Below are 24,092 nucleotides of genomic sequence, written 5' to 3'. Positions count from 1 at the left end.
GAGAACTATCGCCGCCTGCCAGACCCAGAGAGATTTAAAAAACAAAAAAAAAACAAAAAAAACAAAAAGCCCTGCCATGACCACCGCTTCACATCGGGACGGAGCTACGGGACTTGCGAGGGGACAGGAATGCGCATGCAGGAGAGGGGGCAGGATACGGATTTTTGCTCTAATGAAGGCGGGAGTGCAGGTGCACCAGTGGAGCCGGGTGCTGTTCTTATATGTGGGGCTACTCACCGCCTCAGTGAAGGGTAAGTCCCCATCTGTAAAGCTGAAGACATGCAAAATGCAGCAGGCTTTACCCCCCCTCTCCCCACCCTCCCCACTCCACCGCCCTGACTGAATGCAAATCAGCATCAGCACCACGCACTCATCCTGAAGGCGCATTCTGGGATGAGACCTCGCTGTGCCGCCGGTGTTCCAGTATCCAAAGTTATCAGCAGGGAGGGGGGGGCGGGGGGGGGGGGTGCTGTGTTGGTGACAGGCTGGTCCTTAGCTAGTCCAACTGAGCTTCTGCTGGGGTCTCGACTGAGTCGGTGCCTTTCGTTTAAAAGGAGCATGTTGGGTCATTTTGCAGGGATGTTGCTCCGCGCACAGAAAAGGGGGGTGGGAGGGTAGGGGGGGGGGGGTTCCTCAGGTAAAGAGGCGACCTCAGTGCGGCTCATGAGGATAATCAATCGAGGTGGTCAAGAAAGGAGGCTGATTATTATGCTGTCCAGAGTGCAGAAGTGTGCGTGTGTGTGTGTGTGTGTGAGAGTAGTTGGCGGGGGGGGGTGGCTTGTTTCTGAGTTTTCCTTTAAGACAACACACCACAGAAGATGCTCCACTTGGCCATGTAAACGTCTCTTTCTGTGTGCGTGTGTGTGTGTGTGTGTGTGTGTGTGTGTGTGTGAGTGGGTGGGTTACGCGTGCGTGTGCGCGCGCCTTCGCCCCTAGTTGGTAGGCCTAATTAACTGACTCTGGCTTTTCTCTTCTTGATTCATTGCGAATGGAAATCTTGAAACCGGAGCTGGGCATTCAACAGATTATCATTACTATTAATTTACTTCCACGTCTTTTGCAGCCTAATGTGTTTCTGGCAGCAGAGACTCGGAGACACTGAACCAGTGTGTTTATGTTGGGGGGGGGGGGGGGGGGTTCGTAGCCGTGGGCATTCATTACGCAAAGCTTGAGGCATTATTCAGTAGTCTAGGCTTTTTTTTTTTTTTTTTTTTTTGGGTTTGTTTCCGCAACGATTTTTGCCATCCTGAGCAGGTCGTTTGGCACCGAAAGCCGAGCGTTTTATCACTGTCTTGGCTCCACACCACAGCGCAGGGACTATTTTTAGCCAAAAAAAAAAAAAAAAAAAAAAAGAAAAGCCAAGAATACTGCCACGGCCACAATATGAATTTGACAGTGAGTCATGGCTCTGTGTTCGCCCACTCATACCTTTGGTTGGACAGCACACACACACACACACACACACACACACACACACACACACAACAAAAACCACCACCAGTGAGTGGAAAACGAGCACATTCTCGGCGTCACCGATGCGCACTGGGCCGCGTCGTTACTCTTTTACGCGGCCGTCACATCTCGTGCCTCCTACCATGTAGCTCCCACTCTGTCACCCACTTCTGATTAAACTTGTGTCATCAAGCACCCAGATGGGTTTATCACACACGGAGCCCGGTCATACCCACACATCTCTCTTGACTTTCCCCGTGGAGTATATCTCATATTCTTAGGGGGGGGGGGGTTGCTTGTTTTATTTGCGTCCAGGGAGCCTTTTATGGCCTACTCTCTTGCCGTTTGAGTCTACTTTTGGAGCCCAGTAAAGCGACTCTAACTTATTGCACATATTTACGCAGAGCAGAGGGGGAGGCTGAAGGCATCCATCTACACCACCCCCCCCCCCCCCCACCCCGTAACAACGTTTACTCTAAGCGGTGTCAATAAATAGCGCTGAAGGTGGAGGTGGTCCGCCTCAGCATCCCTCGGCGCTGCAGCCACCAGCAGTTGCCCCATCCTCCCATTGAGCGGCACCAGAGCCTCACGCTATGCTGAGAGGCGGAGCGGAGAGGGAGAGGATGAGACCTGGGTTCGTGGCATTTCTCTACCCACACACACACACACACACACACACACACACACACACACACACACACACACCAAACCAAAGCGCGGCCAATTAAAAAAAAAAAAACAAAAAAAAACACACACCAGCAATGGCTGACACGTGTGTGGTTTCGCTTCCTGGTCCACATCAGCGCCTTCCTGCGTATTTATACCGTCTTCATTTGTCAGCCAGCGCCGCTTTAAATCATACCCAGCCTCCTTTGTAACCTTATCATTGTCCCCACGGGGGCCACGCTGTGTGATGTGGAAAACAGAGATATTGAAGAAAGGCATTGTCCATGGGATCAAAAGCAGCCACCTCGGTGGACTCGTCGCTCAATGAGCAGTAATCAACCTCTATTCTAGTGAGGACATAATGCAAAAAGGCCACGGAGGGAATCAAAGGGAAAGGGAGACTTGGGTGGGTGGGTGGGGGGGGGGGGTGAGGTTTCTTGCCCTCTCCACTACAGCTCGCCCGGTATTAGATCATGCGTCAACGGCGCATGAGACAAGACGCTCAGCACGTCCATTTACGCGCACCATCACGCCCTCTGAACAACGCCCCCCCCCCCCCCCCCCCCTTTCTGTCTTGAAGGCACCGCGTTGTGCTCATGATGCAACTTGTAGTAACGTTATGAGGAGTATGAGTTTTTTTTTTTTTTTTATCTTTTTCACATCATGACATTTGCTTGGATTCGCACAGTCATGAAGCTCCTGAAGAGAGAGGAGCAGAGCTTGTGTGCGCGTGTGCGCTGGGCGTGCGTTTCCAGGCAATAATGTCGCAAGAAAAACCTTGGACCAAAGTTAAAAAAAAAAAAAAAAGAATTTAAAGGTGTCATAAATACAAAAAGAACCAGGTCTCCAATGTAGCTGGAAACGCTTGTTGAGGACGCTTTGGTGGCAGATTATCTAATGTCTTCTCGGAATGTACCATTAGAATTAGAAATTAGAGAGAAATCTGCCTCTGAGGGCTGGAGCGCCAGCGTTTTTCAGCACCCCGGACAGCGACGGGGGCGCAGCTGACTCCGCCGCGCTCGGCTGAAGTGGGGGGGGGGGGTCCAGCACCGTGGACAGGTCCTCCAGCCAACAGCATCAGCAGCAGCTGCTCCTCCTCCTCAGTGATGGCTTAGCTGGCTCCACAAATTGGGATTTCTCCAATGTTTTAATGGCTTTGAACCCCCCCCCCCCCACCCCCCAATTAGACACAGACTTCAAAACTCAATTTGACAAGATCATATCATGAGGGCTTCTGCTTTTGCTTCTCTAATGAATTTAAGAAGCAGAAATGAAAGATTTCTCAAATGGCAGGATCTGCTGCTGGTTTTTTTGGCTAATGTGTGTGTAGCCCAGGAAGATTAGATGCCAAACAGGTGATATGTGTTGTTCCAACGCTCTTTGAAGTTGATGGATGTCAGTTGACTGTGTGAGACACCATTGGGCAGCCACCATTAGTCCCATGACATCAGGGACTGACACGTCTGGGGTCAATTACAGATGCCACTTGGTACTTTAGAACCTATGGTGAAACTTACCTCTTGGCTATTTGGATATTAAATTATATTTATTTGGATTATGGGCTGTAAGTTGGCACAAGCAACCAGAAGATGTTGACTTGTTAATTAGGATAGAGTGCAGCCATTGAAGTAAATTGCGTCACTGAGAATGCTCACACAAAGATCCATGTAGATCCCAAACTCCACTTGGTAAACGACTCTCATAGACTGTGCTGCCTACTTAACAACAATATGCAGCTAAACTAGAGTTTGTTTGGTGATTTTGCGAAGACACTTCCTGGAAGTTCGGTGCAACCAAACATTTACGCAGCTTATATGTGTTTCGATGCCTGCAGTGTGTTGATGCCCCACTGTCCCGCCTGTACACCTACCTGCACACTCATCGTTACGTCCGACGTAATCTACTCAAAAACAGAGAACTGTTTGGGATGCGGAGTCCACGTGCATTGCCTCGTTGTTGCTGCTCTTCCTCCTTTAGCAAACAATGCAGTGGGCCGAGAAAGCGAGTCGCGAGGCCAAGATAAAGATGCAGATTGTAAAGAGGTTGAACTGGGGAGAAAAATAAGAACAGCGAAGCAGCACAAAAGGGTCGACTGTGAAGGGAAAAGAAGAGGCGGAGAGAGAGAGAGAGAGAGAGAGAGGGCTGCTGGAGAAGAGGGGTGATAAGCTCACACCAGCTGAGAGATAATCTGGGCCCTATGTTTCTGTGCTTTTTTGAGTGGTGGCTGATTTTCCCCTCCCTTTAGTAAATGATCTATTTGGAGGGCTCATTTTCTTATCAGGCATCAAGCAGACTCATATTTGAACAACTAACAGCGTGCGAGGAAGGAAGCTCGTGGGCAAGTGCGTGTGTGTGTTTGTGAGTTGCCCCCCCCCCCCCACTATTCACTACGAGATGATTAGAATAAAGTCTCGACAAGCAGATCATTAGCTAGATCCAAAAGAAAAGGACCACCGTGAGTGCACATGCTCCCGCTCTTCACATGATGCAGACAGTCCGTCCTCACGAGCACCTTCGTCGGCTCCGACTGCCCGCGCCATCGCGCCCCTCTCTCGGCTCCTCTCCTCTTACACCGCCTCCCTTTCATCCTTTACCCCCATCCGTCCCCGCCACCTCTCCCCTATTCTTCCTCCAGCCTCCTGCCTGGTGATTCACACCGTCATCATGTCTCCAGATGGCCACAGCTCTCCGTCGCTTTGCTTCGTCACAGCGATCACAGGCGCACCAGTGACACACACACACACACACACACACACACACGCAGCAGACTCCCCCTCCAAAAAGATATTCCTACAGTAAATCCATCCCTGCAGCCATTCACCAGCTTCACTGACCTTTACACACACATTAACACATGCACATGCCCTCACGACACAAACTGGACCATTAGACCTCGTATGCAGATGCGCATTTGTGGAAATTCTTGATTTAAAATAGCACTCAGCGAGATGATGAGGAACATTAAATTCACTTTCCATACCATTCCAATGCTTCCTCTCTCGTCTCGTCCGTTAAATCGCCGTAATAAAAGGCTTTTCTTTCATTAAATAGGATGCAAAGTGAGGCATTTATATATCTGTGGGCAGTTGTTGTAAAGTCAATAGTTCAAAGCTAACACACACACACAAAAAAAAAGCTTTGTAGAAAAACAAATGAGACACATTCATTCCTTTCAAATATGATGGAGCATGTCCTTCAGCGCAGCATTAAAATGACATATGTATATATTTGGCTGCTTTGTTTATCCAGGGAATAGAACTCTAACACTGCTGATGCTATTATGGCTGCGCTCACGCTTCCCATTCAAAGCATACTCTTGTGATCTCTTCTTTGAAATGGCAGCCATCCACTGTTGCAGCATCCGTAGCTCCTCTACAGACGCTGCGTGGGGGAACGGAGGCTTGAAGAACATACATGTTAGCGAATCTTGAGAAGAAAGCGCTTTTGGACTGGGCCACGTTTCACAGGAAGAATCCAGCAACAGCTCGCATACGCCGGTCGACCCCCATACGTGCAACCGCTGTAGCTCCCGTGAGTCAAGCAGTGAACGTATGCGCTAAGTGAATCTTCTGTGGATGACTAGAGGTGAAAATAAATAACGTAAAGGAATCTAAAGCTTGCATAAGAACAAATCTGCAACAGAGAAGTGTCAATCTTGATTCCTCTTCCTGTTATTATCAGACGGGGGGGAATTTACTCCAGCTACTGTAAATCCACACCGAGTGTGAAAGACAGATGTAGACGCCTTGTCTGTCTAGTGTCTAGTATGGATGGGAAAAGCTCAGGCTGGGGTTCTTTAGCTTCCTGATTTACACTGTTCTTATCAGATATCAGTGATCCCGGAGATTGAAGATTAGATCCTGGGCATGAGGTATCTTGTCCCTTGTCCTTGTCTTTTTTTTTTTTTTTTCATTTTGCTGCTGCTGCTTCTCTCTCTATCCAGTATAGGCAATCTGTCAGTGTTTTTTCTGGGAAGAGGGACAGGCATGCTGGAAGGGGGCGGTGGGGGGGCGGTGAGTGTATGTGTAGGCGGTTTCCTTGTATTTCTATTATTGTAAGATCCATTTAGAGTTGAGCTTTTGAAGCACTCATTTATTTCATTTATGCCTCAAATTAATACTTTACATTATTAGGATTAACGTGTTGTTGCACTGGTATGTTGTAGTGGGTGCTGACGAGGGAATTGTTTCAAGTGGTTAAAGTTTAATTCAAGTTTAAAAATAGTAATAAGAGTCCTTCACTAGCGTTTGTTGATGGGTACAGGTCCATTTCTCTCATCTCTGGGAACACAGGTAGGCCTGCTTATTAGCTTATGAACTAGTGAAGGGCTACACTTGATTTTAGCATTCATATTAAGTACGTTTCATATATGATTTTACTTTTGACATTAATTACGTGAAGGAACGAGCACGGCCTTCTTAAGAAAGTGCAAAGTGACGACTGAACTCTTCGTATCTGCTACTCTCTCCAACGGTAGTTTCGCTGAATCTGTTTTATCTTTAGACACCTCCGCCTGTCCGGCGAAATTAGGCTCAAATAGCGAAAGAGTCTCCTCTAAAATTACTGGTGTGAGTCAGGTTCAGCACTTTGACACCTATAATAAGCATGTTCTCGGCAAGGCTGGGGTTATTCTGGCCCCGGCCGTATCATTTGAGTCGCTTCCATCTGTTCGTCCCTTTAGGGCTGCAGCTGCAAGGACGGAAAGTGCTAAATTTCTCGGTGTTTCAGTGGCTGTCACTGGGTTTTCTAATTGGACCCTGGACCCTAGTGTTTGATATTTGGCCTCAGTTGTGTTGTGGCATGTGAGGAGATTCCCTCTCTGTTTCTCGGGGAAATTGTGTTTGTGTTGTCTAATTGACCTACTACTCCTGTTCTATATTGTTTATTTGGATCCACATTAGCTTCCACAATGTGTTTTACCAGTCATCCTGGGGTCCGCTGACATCGTCAACAGCGTGGAACTGCGACATGCAAACGAGTGTGCACCAGCGTGGTTTGATTGTGATAGCGGTCCGCAGCTGACGCTTCCTCGGGGGCAGTTAAGATGTGAATTGAAAGGTTAAAGTGTACTACAGCCTGTCGAAGCGAGGATGACTGATCGCCTGCTGCGCGTCCATCGCTCGATGATAGATGGAATAGTCCTGCTGGGACGGTCATGACCCGACCTTTGGATCAGAGCATCCTCAGATGTCCATGATACCTTCTCACCGACTCACACACACGCAGATGACGCGCTTGTCCAGGATGAGCATCTTATACTATAAATGTAATATTTCCATAATTGCATTGCCCCTATACCTCACATTGATGTTATTCATTGGCCGGTCCGGAAAGTGTAGTTTAAATGCAAATGCGTGGCAGGATGAAACAAAGAGTCCCTCTTTAAAATAGGCTGAGGCTAATGTAACTGAAAGAGTCCGACTGTCAGATGTGAGCAGAATGAAAACGAGGTGATAATTGACTTTCACTGTTTCGCACATTAGTGTCACACATAATTGTGCTTTTTTTTTTTTTCCCTTAAGTAGCGAGGAGACTGAAAGAGAAAACACAAATTATTTGAGGTGTGTGCGTTGAGTGTTAGTGCGTGTGTGTTTGGACGTACTGCATATGTGCATGCCTGTGCGGCTGCGTGTGTATGTGTAGTATTAAGTGTCTTGAGCTGTGATAAGTCATTGTGACAAGATGTTTGACTTTGTGTGTGTGCTCTTGTTTCTCTGTTGTCATGGGAACAACATACAGCACCTGTGATAGGAGCACTGTACTTCTCTTCTCTAAACTCATCTTTGACTCATCAATACCTACATGTGCAAATGGACACTTAAAAAAAGAGAACACACACACACACACACACACACTTACAAGCATGCATTGATGTTTCTGGAGGCGTCCAGCCCGTGTGGCGTGCGTGGGAGTCCCACTTGGATCAGTGCATGAATAAACTCCCCCACAAAGACAAGGGTCTTTCTTGAAGGGAAGAACATCAACCGTAACATGCCTTTTCACTCTGAATGGGCTATTTTCTATTGATCAGCTTGAAGCCGCGGTGTGTGGGTTGTTGAGGAGCTGTGTTGTTGCAGCGCAACACCAACTTACCAGAGGGCTACTGTATGAAATGAAGAGGAGGGATTGAGGAGAAGTGCATGGCGAAGAATACACGAGCAATATTATCTCTCTGCTGAATCAGAGGGTGAACTGCGTATGTAGACTTAGGGATAGGCTGCAGTTTGTGTCTGAAGTAAGTGGGTGGCTTTTTTTTTTTTTTGGGTGGGTGGCTGGGTTGAAGGTCCTTTTGGTTGGCATCATTCTACTGCTGGTTAAATATGACCCAGCTGGAAGGATCTCCCTGCCCCCCCCCCCCCCGCGCATCCACCCTCTTCTCTTCCTCTCTGTCTGAGAGAACACATGCTCCATTGTGCCTCTTTTGCCAGCCCCTGCTAACAGGCAGAAATGCGTGCATGCACTCATGCAAGCGCGAAAACTCCTGCATGCGCGCATCTCGCGTGTGTTTTGGCATGCGGCTCCCGTCTCCGACGCTTTAATCTTTGGCTCAATCGCTGCACATGAGGGTTGTTTATTTTCTTACAGCACATTCCACCCTTCGGCCATGTTGCTGTGAGAATGCATGTCTTGCTCTTGCGTGTCTGTGTGTGTGTGTGTGTGTGTGTGTGTGTGTGTGTGCATATTAACTATTTGCTATCATAGGCATCAACCGCTCTTGTGTTTCTTTGAAAGAAAACACAAGAGCCTGAGACGTGATAGTCAAAAATGCAGAGCAATGCTATTGGCAGTGTGTTATATACTTCCCGATCTACAGAGAGTAGATGCATTCACATGTGTGTTTGCTCGAGCGTCCTCTCTGCATGTGTTCACAGAGATTGCTGTTTCACTTCACACGTTTATGCACCAAAAGTGCAGTGCAAGCGCTCACTGTGCATCATTATGGAAATCCAAGCTCCATTTTTCTACCCTTTTAAGATAACAACATTTACCTTTCAGTCCGATGGAAGCAAGCGGAAGCAAAGCCTATTGCTAGCCGCCTTACAGTGCATTTGGCTCGTCTGTAATGGCAGACGGTGTCGTCCCGGCCCCGGACATTAGCCTAATGTATGGAGGCGAGCGGGACTGCTGATCTCATCCATTTCCATTTTAATGGCAGCCATCTAGAGGTTAATTCAGATATGATGCGGTCAAGGCGTGCATCCGCGCTGACACGTCAAGAGACAAATAGTGGTGCTGAGAGGATGTATGGGGCGGAACGGCTTATTTTCCCCACGAAGGAAGCTGTTATTGGTGCGCACACACGCGCACACACACAGAAAAACATTTGATTATTTGAAGTTTACACTTGGGTTAGCTTAAACATGATCATGGAAAGCTTTGTTACTCAATAAACCCTAAGAGATGCACTTATTTGGCTTGAAATCACTGCTTCGATGATGTACACCGTATGCATATGCAGTCTTTATGGGCTCTCTTGAGAGCGCGAAAAGGCTGAACTCTGCATCTATCAGCTATGTGATATGGGAAATCGGGAACAGGCGGTGCTTTGCAAAGAAACGTTGAAATTCCAGGGGACCCCTCTATAAACTTCAAACAATCTTCTTTTCCAGTTGCTTTCATCACACACGGCATAAAATGCAAGACACTTCTATTATTGACTGCAGGAACAGTGTGGTCTCTGTGTCTTTTTGACCAAAGGCGAAACTCGAATTTAAGATGAGGAAGACGAGACAGAGGCGGAGAGGAGTGGAGCAACAGTAAAACGATGGAGTCTAAGGAAAGGAAGAGTTGGAGTTCATTACTGTTAGTGTTGTTTGTTTCTCCGTGTGATGTCGGCACCGTGTTTCGCTATGATGAAATTTGCCCCTGCTGAGAATAACTTCAGTCGGGGTATCTCAGCAGAGGAGCCGCATGCTGGTGTGTAACACCATGCACACCTACGGTACTGGGATTATTCTAATGCAGGTGCAGCCGGTGGATAACATCGCATATGCAGAACTGCCATATCGACCTCTTGGCGCTTGCTAACGGTGCAGATGAAGCGCTATGTTGTTGTTGAATGTCACTCCGTTTGGCTGTGGCCTCGGCGCAGATAGGGGCAACAAGATGTAAGAAGATGGACAAAAAAACGTAGTGAAGTCTCCCTCCCGTTTCCGAACCATTTGCTTCCGTTGGCTGTTGCTCTTCCTCTCGTTGACCTTCTGACACGCTCTATCTTGTGCTCTTTCAGTCGTCCCCCTCTCTCTCCCTTTTCCTCTGCTATTTTTCACTTCCCTCCAGTGTGTCCCTCAGCTCACCTTTGCTTCTATTATCCCTCACATCACGTCTCCCCAATCTATTTTCTCATGCGTCCATACATTCAGTCAGCCAGTCAGCCAGTCCACTCTGCCCCTAACCCCTACCTCCCCCCGACACACACCTCTGTCTTTCTACTTTAGCCTCTCCTTGTCTGCCTCCTCCACTCTGCGAGGTTACTGTCCTGCTGGAGTACAGCACAGAGCAGCGACCACAGATTCATCCAAGCGTCACAGCAAACTGCCGCGGCGACAACAGTTGCCCTGGCAGAGCAAATAATAGCTCCGGCACACAGGCAGCACGTACACAGGTAAAGCCCTCCGCACAAGGTCACACTTCTCCCCTGCGCGCCCATGTGGCAGCGTTCACGTCCGAGCTGCTTAGTGCCAAGCAGATGCTGCCAGTGGCACAGTGGGCTAAGCGACGGACGGCATATCTGCTGAACATCCACAGATATCAGGCACACGCTGTAGTTGACATCTCAGTACAAGCCAGTGCAAATAGTTTCCACAGAGATGCTGTGGAATAAAACACACTAACCACTAGAACAAGTTATCAATTCTCCTAATAGCTGAACCAGCATACCTGCACTTGCTACTGTGCCATATTCATAATGGCTCACCTGAACTTTTACAAGTTGCGGAAACATGACCTTTTACTTTACCGGTGGCGTGGCTGGACTAAAACAGCGCGGCCAGCAGTCTGTTTATGGGGTCTTTATGGCGTGTCAGCGGGGGTCAACTGCGGAATGGGCTCTTCCCTGCAGATTTACACACAGGGCGCTCGGAGTAAGTCACCTGCTCCCGGGAAGCTAATTTCATAATGCACGCTATAGGAGAGGGTGAGTAATACAACCATGCTCCAGGTGCTTAATCAAAATCTTTGGGTTTTTAAATAACAGAGGGAGTAGATGCATCTCAGTTTGCGTGAACCACACCTATTATAGCTGATTGTGGTAAAGTGCAGCTGTGATTTGTAGCTGTGCAAATAACGAAAAGAACTACATGAGTCAAAGTGACTACAAAGTGCCTGAAAAACTTTTCTTCAAACGTCCCCATTACAACTACGTAATGTGAAAATCAAACAGGACAGGAGGTTGTAAATCAGCCCCCCCTAATGCCAGCAAAAGTGCATTGTCGAGCGAGGCTGTCACGCGCCTGCTTTTCGTTCGACTCAATTCAAAGCATCTTCTTTTTCAGCAAGGAATTGAAACGTCTCTGGCTGCAGCCAAAAGCGCCACCTCTCTAAAAGCGCCATCGTGGTCTTTTATGCCACATTGTGTTGCATCATTATCGATTTAGGAGCCGGTCACTTGGCACGGGGTGCTCACCCTTCAAAACAGCGTTCAGCTCTCGACTCTGGCAGACTAATTCAGTATCATGAGGTTGTATTTTTTATTTTTTTTTGTCTTGCTTAATTGTACCCATAAAACAGGCAGCCAGCCTTTTTCTGACTGGCTGTCTGCCTGTCATATATCAATATGTACAGCATGTTCCATCCCTTAATAACACATCCACTCTAACGTTATGAAACGCTTTTATTCGGTTAAAAATAACACAGCCCTATTATTATTTTATTTTTTAGCTTTCTAGTATTTTCACTTTAGCCGCAAACACTATTCCACTTTAAATATACTGATTTCTGAAGCTGTTAAATAGTAACTCTGTTGCTTTAATGTCCTTAGTATCATTTCATAATTCAGCCCAGCCCACACATTATAGCTGAGTGGCCGCGTACAAGGGGGCTCACAATCCACTCTGACCCCTATCAAGCTCCGCCATCAGGCTGCTGTCTGAGCCACTGATTGGCATTTGTCTGATGGAGGCCTCATAATGAAGGAGATGATGAGGAGATTATTGACGTGGCTGTGCATATGAAAATCAGGTAGCAGAGGTGGATGTGGATGTTTTACCTGGATATTGGTATTGACCTGATGATAATAGGAAGGGAGGGGGGGTTGGGGGGGATGCTTGCTTGCTCGGCCTATTTAAAGGCTTTAATGAAAAAGTCAGACGGAGACAACTCCCCGCTTTGATCTTTTTTGTTCTTTCCTCTTGTTATCTGTGAGAAAATGAGGACTGAGAATAGACGTGGTTAGCAGAAATCCACGCCGCGCTCACTCATTTGCAGCATCCTATGCACAAACTGCTGCCCAGTTTGCGCTACTCTATTCATTCCATCCAGCATTTTACCCAAGAACCCGCTCGGGACACTTGCAGATCCCCCACTACAACCATAGGGCTGAACTTGCGATGCAAATCTACACACCTACAGTAAAGCTTAAGTGTATTCAAGTGGACAGGGTTCAAGTGCACACGCATTAGCATCTTCTGGTGCAGGTCAAGCACACGTGAAGTGCTGAAAAGTGACGGCGGAGAGGCCCCCCGCCTGTTTTTTTTTTTTTTTTTTTTTTTTGACGAGACAGGCCCCCGGGGGGGTCAACAGTGATATGATGGATATACTGTGACTGGAAATGCTATTATCCTCCCGCTGAGGCTGATTCCATCCAGACTGTGTGGATCTCTACCTCCTCACATTATCCTCCCCCTATTCACCTTCCCTTTCCAAAACATATTGTGGCGCGGATTAGCTGCACCAACCGGAAACAATGTTATTATCAAACTACCCATAAAAACAAAGCAAACGCTAGTTCAGTTGGATTGCGTGACGGTGTGTATGTGTATGTGTGTGTGCGCCTTTTTTCCCTATGGTATTTCAGAATTCGTAAACACCTTGATGAGGCTTGTAGCCCCTAAAATCTTAAAACCTTGGGCTGGATTATTGTTTAAAAAACAAATGCAGTGTCTGCCTGTCTCACTAACCACAGATTATCCGTGCTCATGCTTATTTATTTGTTTCCCTTATGTTTTTATTTATTTCAGTTGTGGGTGAGATTTTGAAAAATAACAATTGCTGAGTTGTTTTTTTTTTTTTTTTTTTGTATTGTCTTGTATTCATGTTGGGTGACTGATGTTCCCTTTAAATCCCTGCTGGTTTTTTTTTCATTTCAGAATGAAAATTTGGACAGATTTTGAGCGTTGGGATTGTTCTCACCCATCACAAAAGTATAGCGTAGAATGTGTATGCTTCTCAAGCATTCAATATGAGATCCACATGTTCGGCCCGGAGGGATTTGACAAAGCAGTCTTCACTTCTACATATTTCAAAGCTGAAACGTGTTTACTAAGGATTCTTGTGTTTTATTGTCCTATTTTAATGCCCCCAGGTACTTTAGCTCCTTTCCGTGCACTGATTCATCATAGTCATTTACTCAGTTATGCGAGTGGATAGAAATGAACAAAGCAAAAAATAAATAAAATCCAGTCTACTGCGAGCATTGCATTGTTTGTGTTGTTGAATAATGTGGGTTATGCAGATAACAGATGTCCTCCAATTATACTCTCCTAATTACATTTTAATCAGGCTGCATTATGATTCAGGTCTGTGGCTGAAGCAAACGCGGGGAAAATGCAGGCCATTTATATAAATAGCATGTTCACTTGCATGACATTTTCATTTAGCCTCACCCCCCCACCCCCAGTGAGGATTTCTATCGATGCTTCTATCGTTGCTTTCCTGTCACCATAATTCCACTTTTGCTCGGTTTCTTCTACTAAAGGAAATGAATTCAGAGCATGTTGCCTTTTCCCGCTGTCTGAGTTCAAAAGCCGTAACACATTAGGCTGCTTACGGCGTGTGATCATCCACGGCGTAAGCAGGCTGATCAGCTACAGTGTGATCGGATTTTATCCCTCCGTCACCTCCGGTGGCGGAGTGACAGCTGACTGCTCGCGTCGAGCTGTCTGAATGATGAGGATTAGCTTTCGCATTAACCTGCTCTGACTTGGAAGAGGTGACAATCACCACTCAAGGCCAAATGATTGCTATCCGTTTGTACATTAGCACAAGAACACACACACGGGCTGAATATAAGTGCGGTCACGCTTAATGTATGGTCCGTATTACAGATTAATTACAAATACATCTCTAACGTGGATTAAAAAGTCTCTACTGTGCTGCAGCTGAGCTCTGGGATTCAAAACGCACACACGCAGGCGTTCAAAGCTCAGGACGGAGAGATGGCAACACACACAGCTAAGATTTACGACACACATGCGACATGAGAACAATTAACGTAGGATTCAAGTGTCATGTGTCATGTCCTATTGTCTGCCGCTCCCCCTGCTCCCCCCCAATCTTTTCCTCCTCGTGCTGTGTCATGTGTAATGTGGGAACCTATTACTAATGTGGTGAAAGGGCCGGCGAGAGAACAAGTGTGTGATGATGGAGGTGGGGAAAGCTGGTAGAGAGTGATCCATTTAGCACTGCTATATTAAAGGCTTATGCTGAACACTGTGGGTGATAATGGATGTTGCAGCAAACTGTTTGACTGTGTGTGTATGGGAATTTCTATTCCTGGATGTAGAGGAGTGTTTTTTTTTATTTGGTTTTAAACCCCTTTAATGCTTTAAAAAATTCCGCACTCTCCTCGCGCGCCGTGCACCTTTTTAATAACTGCCTATTTCTTTTTTCTCTCCACAGCTCAGAACTGCAGCTACACGCTACACAGTCCCAATGGGACGATAGAGAGCCCTGGCTACCCTTATGGTTATCCTAACTATGCCAACTGCACATGGGTGATTGTGGCAGCTGAGCACAATCGGATACAGCTGGTCTTTCAAGGCTTCGCCCTAGAGGAGGACTTTGACATCTTGTCTGTATATGACGGGCCACCCAGCCCTGGGAACCTGCGCACACGGTAAGGATATCTTTAATTATATCATGTCCAGGGTTATTATACCTGAACTCTGACCTACATCTTCATTATACAATGATATGGTATTGAAATCCACATTGTCTCTTAATGCAGTTAACAGTTTAAGATTTTATGGGCTTTTGTAATGGAGCAGTTCTAGTATACACGGTTTACAGCTGTTAACGTCCAGTTCAAAACAATGTTCATAGGGAATAATCCTTAATTGATAATAATGGCAGTACACTCAACAATGTAACTCAAGTTTTAGTGACTATACATTTGCAAAAGATTCACTTTCACTGACTGTAGTGAAGGAACACAGCGTATTTTTAGGGTTTGAGTTGGATACCGAAAAAAGAAGGGGATGTTCTTTTGAATAATTGCAATGACCAAAAAGATGAAACCTACATAGTCATGTACCTTTGTTTGGGTTCTGGGAACACTGTGAAACTCCCTTTTTAACACTATCAGGTAGTTCATCAGACAGATTTTTTTAAACAAACCTCCAGGTGAGCTAGAGCTAATTAGGGGAAGAAAACCAAGATGAACGATGCATTATTGTCCAAAGAGCCCACAGTAAGCATCGATCACAGTTCGCAGGTTGAACTGTTAATATACTGTAGTGTGCAGCTTTTTTCCTGCGAGAGAGCCCAAGTTATCCCATGAAAGATTAGTGGTGACACTTCGGTCGCCTTTGGTTTTATCTCCATATAAAGAGGTCATTAGTCTGGCTAAGCTTTAGTTCGCAGCCTGTTTGTTTGTCCATCCACATGAATTAAAACCTGTAAAAGAAAAAAAACTATAATCCAGACTATAACCGGCGATGCAAGCAGAGGCAGCTGCAGCAAGATCCTTCGGTGACTCATGCAAAGGGCTGAGTGGCGACGCCGTGACACCATCAAAGGTTATTCGCTGGAACTGCTGGCCGCATTTCGTGCTCCGGGGCTACTAGCAAAAACAAGATGAAGCCCCGCTCGGGCGTGAAGACTCAAACAAACAATTTCTGAATCAACAGCATCATCCCGAGTTTAATGGCCTTTAGAAAGAGCCGCGTCGTGCTGACATTGCAAACTGAAATATTACCTCTCTGGTTTGCAGGGCGCCATTCAGAGCTTCCACCATTCAGGAGCCTAAATTATAATTTTTTTGCGTTTTGTTTTTTTATTAGCTGTGATTATGAGATCCAGCCAGATAGCTGCTACTCACTGATGTGTTTGAGTATTTTGGAATGTGATTGCTTGCAGTCTAATATCTACCAGATCTTTTGGCAGCGCCTCATATACAGACTAACTTAATTAGTGACAATTTCTGCATCTGACAGTTGAGGCGACAACAAAGCTGCTTTTAATTCCTGTCACCTCCTGCTATGAGCTTAGCCTTACAAGCCGTTTAAAGCATATGTTATGCAAGCCTCTAGAGCCAGATGAGAGAAATATTCTTAAGGGCTTTTTGTTATTGACACTGTTCGGAGTCTCTGTCAGCCTCTGTGTTTCTCCCTGTCAATATCCTCCCCCCCCCTCCTACTATGCCCCCCTCCCACCCCTGCGCCTCTCATTCTGTGCCAGCATTGCCTCCATCGCATCTCCCCGCAGAAAACGAAATGAAAGAGAGAAGCAAATCCATTATGGATTGGTGTTGCGCTGTCCTCCTCAGCCTTTCTCCTGTTTGGACCTCTGGGCTCTGTTGTATATTGATGCTCCAGTGGGACGGGGGAGAAGCCTTCCACTCTCACTGGCTAAGCGCTTTGAAAATAAATGCAGGGAAAGAAAATGAATATAAAAAAAAGAAAAAAAAAAAAAAAAAAGCTAAAGGTGGTTTGGAAAAAGAGCGAAAAATACATGTGAAAGACATTGAGAAGCAACAGGAGTGTTCAAGACTGTGCCGGCTCCTGTACAAGCGAAACTTCAGCTTGGGAAGGCTCGGAAGAAGTTGTTGGGTCAACAGCAGCCTGTCAGAACATACATGTACACCTCCACTTACACCACATGCACACTCACAGGCACAGTTACACACACACACACCCCACATAAAGATGCACGTCTGATAATTCAGCCCTCCCTTTGCTCTCATCTCCTGCTTGTGTCAAAAGTAATTTTCTTTCCATCTCTCTTGCTCCTCTTCCTTCAATTTCTCTCTCACTTCCCTCATTTCCTCCTCACCTGTTTTTTTTTTTTTTTATTTTTTTTTTAATATCTTATCTCTTCTGCTCTCCATTTTGTGTCCTGCATGCTATGTTTACTGAATTGGATCAGCCTTTAATGTATAGCACGCTATAGGGTGTACAGCTTGGCGATATTTACCTTTAATCTCGAGTAGTCATCAAATGCATGAATATATATTTTGCCTCACTTTACATGCACATGATCACCTTTGATTTCTTTTTCAGAGCATCATATTTCTTTACTTTTAGTCATCATTCCATTGAAATGTTTTACTGCTGTCATAGCAAAGCTGATAAATAGTAATCAGGACGACACCAGCTTCTGTTGCCTGCATGTGTGCACGTGTACAAGTATATATAGTGTGTCCTCCTGCAGCAGTTGCTTTATGAGTCACAAACACTTGTTAGAAAATGCATGTATGAGTCAGTCTGTTGCTGCAGCACTTCATTAAACCGCTGATCCCGACTGATACATGGGAAGCAGGGATAATAATAAAATAAACAGGGGGGGAATAAGATCATATGAAGTGCATGTATGTCTTAAATGGCATGTATGGGCTGCTGACTGTGTTTGGCTTCTGCTAATTAAGCAGAGCATTATTTTTCCAGAGGTGGTGCGCTGATTAATTGGTTAAGTGCTTCTTGTGCAGGGGCCTAACTGCAGCAAAGCTAATCTCAAAATGAATCACGTTTGATTCGAGTCTTTTAAACATCTATAAAAATCCCACAATGATTTATTTTGACTTAGTTTTATTTTGAAATAGGTCCACAAACGTTTCTCATAGCTGCCTGACATCCTCTTCAGTTGAGATGTGAAATTAATCTAAATAAACCTGAACCTATAAAGCGGGCTGTGGTTGATCACAGTATAATATGATCAGCCACAACCTGCAAATACCTTTAGGAAATGTAGAATTGTCTAATGTGAGGGGAGAAGATTGATACCAGAAGCAGGGTTAAACAGAGAGCCTGCACCCTCCCAAGTAAAAACTAAACCGTCCAGTACTTGTGCATCATTTATAGCTAAAGTGTGGGGTTGCCAGAGCACCCTTTGTGTTGAGAGTCAGCTATTAAACCGCAACCTTGCTAACTTTGAGGACCTTCAGATTCACCTCGGCTTTGTTATCGCTCGAAAAACGACTTGACGACGTCGCTTCTGAAAGCACCTGACCCTCAACTCTATCTGGAAGCATTGTGTTCGAATTCATCAGTCGGATGGGTCATTCTCAGAGCGCTAAAGTTGCGTTAACCCATGACAACAGCGTGACCTTAAAGAGATGATCACTGTGATGGAGTGCCTGCATGTAGCAGGCGACTTGCTTGTGCAAGTTAATCTTGAATAATCTAACGTTTATGGATTCTAAATTAGAAAATATTAATATACCTGCTGTGGCCCGAAGGTTTCTCTACTTCTATTTGTCTATTTGTTTATTTCTTTTCCTAATTTCTTCATGCTGTGACAAAATTGGGTTTGCGGAGCGTTCCAGTGCGGTATATGCTCTGCCGAGGCCTCCCTCGGTGTTCTGCCATGCTCGGCTACGCTTCACCAAACTCTGCCCAGTGCTTCAGACAGTCATGATTATGAAAGTACAATAAATGAGACCGCTCCAAAATGTGCTAATTAAGTTCAGGATAATAAAAAAAAAAAACAATATTTAAAAAAGGTTACACGGTGTATCTTAACATGCATTACTTTGCAATTACATGCATTTAACTGACACGTTAAGTGATTATCTGCTCATTTATCTACAGTTGAAAAATAAAAGAAGTAATTTTGTTACCTAATGCTTTGTTTGCCTCAGAACCAAATCCATCCATAATGGATCATGCATCTTACTTGTACATGCTTTTTAGGAGCCCCGCTCTGAGACCCAGTCGTCAGAGAGGCCTGTACATGACTAAAGCAACAGCGCTGACCTTAAGTGAGAACCTCTACCAACGCTCCCGCTGTCACTCTGTATGAAAGTGCACATTTTTTACTTGTAAAAGCGATGTTTTCCCCACGTTTCTGTCACATTTCACCTTGTAACTGCCAATTGGGGAACACCAAGTACATTTCAGCACAGGAAAAAAAAGCTATTGGGGCGTGTGAAGGCATCTGCCTTTCTCCTGGTGATGGAGTGATGGAATGGAGGAAACTTAAAGTCTGGCAGTATGGCAGGGGTGGGAAAATGAGAAAGAGGAGGAGGCATGAAAGAGACAGATTTTCAGCCTGCGGGCTCGATAGGACCTAAATAAGGAGCACTAGTGCATGGTGCTGGGAGTGGCATTAACACTACAGTCAGCCCTCGGTGCTGGGAGGCTGGGAGCAGAGAAGCAGGAGTGTTTATGTGTTTGTCCCTAAACTGTGCTTACAAAGGGTGATCTAGGTTAGTGCGCATCCCATCCCAGCAAGCTTATTCAGTGTCAACAAAATCAAGGTTTATTGGAATACAGATAAAATGAACTCCACACTCGCAAACACACTCGCAAACACACACACACACACACACACACACACACACACACACACACGTTTAAATGGCAGTGGGATGGGAAACTGTTAGCCCCGTAATTCAGGCACATAAGCTTTTAGAGATGTTTCTGCTTTTTCTGCAAGCACTCGAGAGCACGAGTGCTCGTACAGAATATGCACGGGAGGGACAAGCATTGTATTGTATACATATGTGCTTTCACAGTATATAGCTTTTTCTTTCCACTGCACAAATATTCCGTTTAAAAGTAAAACATGCAAGAATATTCACAAAAGAATATTGATATTGAAGCGGGAAACAACCGCGAAACAACGAAACACCAGTGGAAACAAGCTGTGAACACAACGTGGACATACGATCACATACATTCGCTCTGTCCACGTGTGCTATCCACCTGGTAAACGTGCAACAACTCCTTTGCGTACCAAAACTTACATCATGAAAGTGATGGCACTGGATCGTCAAGTAGTCGACCTGAAAGCCGAAACAATGGGCTGAAAGATACTAAAACGCTCCATAGAGCTGCATAGCAACAATAAAATATTGATTAAAGCTGCTTTATAGCTCATTTTGAAAATGACTAAGTAATAAAACATAGTGTTTGTTATAGGTGTTCACCAAACTCATATACCATATTTGTCTGCAGACTATTTACTGCAGTATTATCTGATAAAATTGCAGTTACGTTACACTTTTTAGTAACAAACGAGTGTGACAGGTTTTTATTGCGCTGAAGCTTTTGTTGCATCATATTTCTTTTAAATGGCACCAGCTGCTTACATAAAAAGACATGTTTGTGTATTTGTTAATACACTTTACCACTTGTATTTATCTTTATAGCAGTTATAATTTCTGCTTTTATCACTCCTATGATAAGTTAATGCTAATGGTCCACCAAGGATTTGTATACAGAGGCCTGATAGCGCGGAGCATCCAAAGCTTTTGTTAATTCAGTCTCTTATCTCGCCCAGCTTTGGGTGTGTTAGTGCGCATCCCCCCCCCTGTATGTGTGAACAAGTACAGTGTTAGATATGAGTCAAGCTTGTAAAGAGCCTATGTCTGCAGGTCAGGGCCAGAGCGAGTGACGTACACCGGCACTTCCTGCCTGAACACTCGCCATAACAATAATTCTTCTCCAGCGAAGGCCTCGGCCGTTAATCTTTCGCAACACATACTTTGGAAAATGATTCCACTTTATGTAGACTGCGGTGCACGTGCTTATAGTGTGCGTTTGCTTGCACGCGTTTCTTTTTCTTCTTCATCTGTTCATCCTGAAGCACACATGCCTACCTACGGAAGAGTGTTGTGTGCAGGAGTGTGTGTGTGTGTGTGTGTGTGTGAAATATGGCTTCAAGGCTGCATCGTTTCATTTGTTTGTATTGGTCATGATTGAACATCATCCTCTACAGCATCCGCATGTGCCATGCATGCATGCACTCTATGTAAATATGTAGTTGGGTTTTTTATTTTTTCATACACAACCACAAGCAGACACAATTTAAACAAACACACACACACACACACACATGCGCGCGCACACACACACTCTTGGATTTATGGATCCTTTGAGTCTGGGATGTTAATGGAGAGACAGCCACTTATCAATGCCAGCTTTAACAACAGACTGCTAAAAACAGGAGGAAGAGTGATAGTTTGTTTTTCATCATCTCGCGCCGGGGAAAAAGTGAAACGATGTCGAGATTTATGGCACGGGCTCACCTGTGAGGCAGAATTATTAGGCTCTGTAACCCCAGATTAGAGAAATAATCAACTAGATGGCTGTGAATTTATATCCTACATCCTGCGTATCACTCATTATGCGTATTGCTATTGACATTTTCCCATCCCCGGGCCTATCAATGTTCTTAACAGCACACACTTCACTGGCGGCATGAAATGAAATGTTTCTCCTGCCGAGTTAAAAGATTAAATGTGCAGCGCACCCTTCAAAAAGATGTGTCATTTTTACTCCTCGTGTGCTAAGCTTTGGACTCATTTAAGTCGAAGGCTACACAATTTTGGGAAGCCAGCCTGTTGAGCTGTGTAAGCCTGCAGGGATGGAAATATAACCACTAAAAATAGCAGTATAATTACACCCATGTAGTGCTCCTTGCTCACATTTTGGCCAACATGTGTTCTCCGAAAACCGGAGTACATTATTAAACCTTTTTTGCCTTGTGCAGCCCCAGATAATAAAATTTAAATGAGCTTTTCTTAAACTGTTTAATAATTTATTTGAAATGCATTCAAATCATTTAGGTAAATGAATTGTAATTGAATTCGCAGCATATTTATGTAAGAGGTTAGTAAAAAAAAAAGAAAGATGCAGTGTGGTCACTTTTTTGTAAGGAAGTGATTTGCTATGCACGGCACAAAGGTGCTAGTTGGATTTTGGCTGTTGATATGTTGATATAATTAAAGAAATATATAGAATTGAAGAGGTGTGTCATAGAAATTGTACCCAGCAATACTGCTTTCTTCACTGAGGGAACGTTTATCTAAGGTGCAGTACAATTCATGAGTTGCTGCAGGTTTATAGCGTACAGTGCCTCTGGATTTGACTGACTTCACTTATTTTTGTTTCCTATAATTCTCTTATATCCCTGGTCAGAGATGATCACAACATGAGGTCAGTGTCCACTTTGTGAACAGTATTTTTCAAAACCTAGTGAAAATTCTTTAAGATAAAATGTAAAATTATACAGAGAGTCCTAGTCTTTGTCATATAGATCACATCCATATAGCTATGCGGCTTATACCACCATAAATAATAGTAAAAAGAGTTTTTAATCAGTGTGATCAGTTTAATTTCAAGTGCTGTCTCTCACACATTGCAGGTATTGATGAACACATACTGTGTGCATGCTTTCAAGCACACGCGACATCTTTGCTGCCTTAAACTTTTGAAAAATGACACTCACCCACCTGCAGGAAACACACAAAAAAACACACTCCACTCTATGCATTTATCTTCTTTATCGCTATTTCCAAATCATATGACGTGTTCTGGCATTTATTTATGTTTATTTAGTTTGAAAAGAACTTCAATAATCGGGTGGTGTGATAAAAAAAAAAAACATTGCTGCATCAGGCTTTGTGGCTGGTTCCAGTAGTGGCTGGCTTTATAACTAAGGGTGCACATTTAACCGAAATGTTCCTACAAGGAAAAATTCTAGAAGAAAGGCAAAAAGAAAAAGCATCCCCAAGAAGCACAATCCAACTGCTGAGCAATTTCAGGCTTGATTGGAGGAATAACTGCACATCCACAGCCTACCTCCTGTTTATGCTTCCTCTGCCATATATTTCACAAAAATGTCTAATATGTTCTCAGACTCATCTCATTCCAGTATCTATTTTTAACTGTAAGTTAACAAAAGCGTTCTAGAGTCGCAGAGCTTCTGCTATTTTGTACTATTTGCTTCCTGGTTTCGGTAAATCCCCAGCATATTTTCTATCCTGGGTTGCTGCAGTCACTTGTTCATTCCTTGATTTCACTCTTTCCTTTTGTTTTTTCTTGCTCATCCCTGCGAGACACAGAGCATAGCAGTCTAATTAGGCATCCTAACACCTTGTGAAACGTGATAATGGATAAAGCACACACACACACACACACACTGACTGTGCTGTGTCAAAAGGATTTTCCTGGCATGTAATTAGACACATGTTGCACGAGACCAGTTGCACTTGTGCATATTTAGTTGGTGGTAAAGGTTAATGCTCCGTACCCTGCTACACACGTACAGTATTGTGATCAGTCCCGCCATAAAGGATGTGAATCTGTCTACAGTGCAGAGCAGAGATGTTGAGGACTAACATAGAACTTGATCTGACCTCCGTACTCAAAAGACACATAATGAACAGATACAGGGCTTTAATGTCAAGATCTACAGAAAGAGAGGGACTTAAGGACAGTTCTCAAAAAGTTATGGTGAATTTTTGTCAGTCAAAGTAGCTCTAGTTGAGTTTGAGGTCATTATTCCAAGGGTTCACAAGGGTTTTTCCACTGGCACGGTGAGGTTTTTATGGTTGTTCTTAATAAAGGCACGTCATATTTGTTATTTCTCTTGACTCAGATCAGATTTTATATGCAGAAAAAACATGAAATTCCAAAAGGTTCACATACTTTTTGTGGTGTTTGTGAGAGCCTGCAGCTAATTCTAGATCAGAACCAGTGCTTTTTCTTTTTCAGTAAGACACACACAAATACACCACCGCCATCCCCTCCTCCTCCTCCTCCTCCTCCTCCTCCTCTCTCTTCTCCCTCGCTGTCTCCTTCCCTCTGCCGCTC

General features: G+C 44.8%; 1 protein-coding gene across 1 annotated transcript in view; it reads left to right on the top strand.

Moving 5' to 3' along the window:
• Positions 1 to 76: 76 nt before the first annotated feature.
• csmd2 (CUB and Sushi multiple domains 2) overlaps positions 77 to 24,092 on the top strand; it is a 192,584-nt gene continuing 168,568 nt past the window's right edge. Inside the window, exons 1-2 of the mRNA XM_026348691.1 lie at positions 77 to 251; positions 14,956 to 15,172. Coding sequence (XP_026204476.1) covers positions 77 to 251; positions 14,956 to 15,172 — 392 coding nt within the window. The remainder of the gene's footprint in view (positions 252 to 14,955; positions 15,173 to 24,092) is intronic.

The sequence above is a fragment of the Anabas testudineus genome, chromosome 11, assembly GCF_900324465.2.
Source record: "Anabas testudineus chromosome 11, fAnaTes1.2, whole genome shotgun sequence".
Classification (NCBI taxonomy): domain Eukaryota; kingdom Metazoa; phylum Chordata; class Actinopteri; order Anabantiformes; family Anabantidae; genus Anabas; species Anabas testudineus.
Note: the sequence above shows the minus strand (reverse complement) of the source record. Positions and strands in the feature narration are given on the sequence as shown.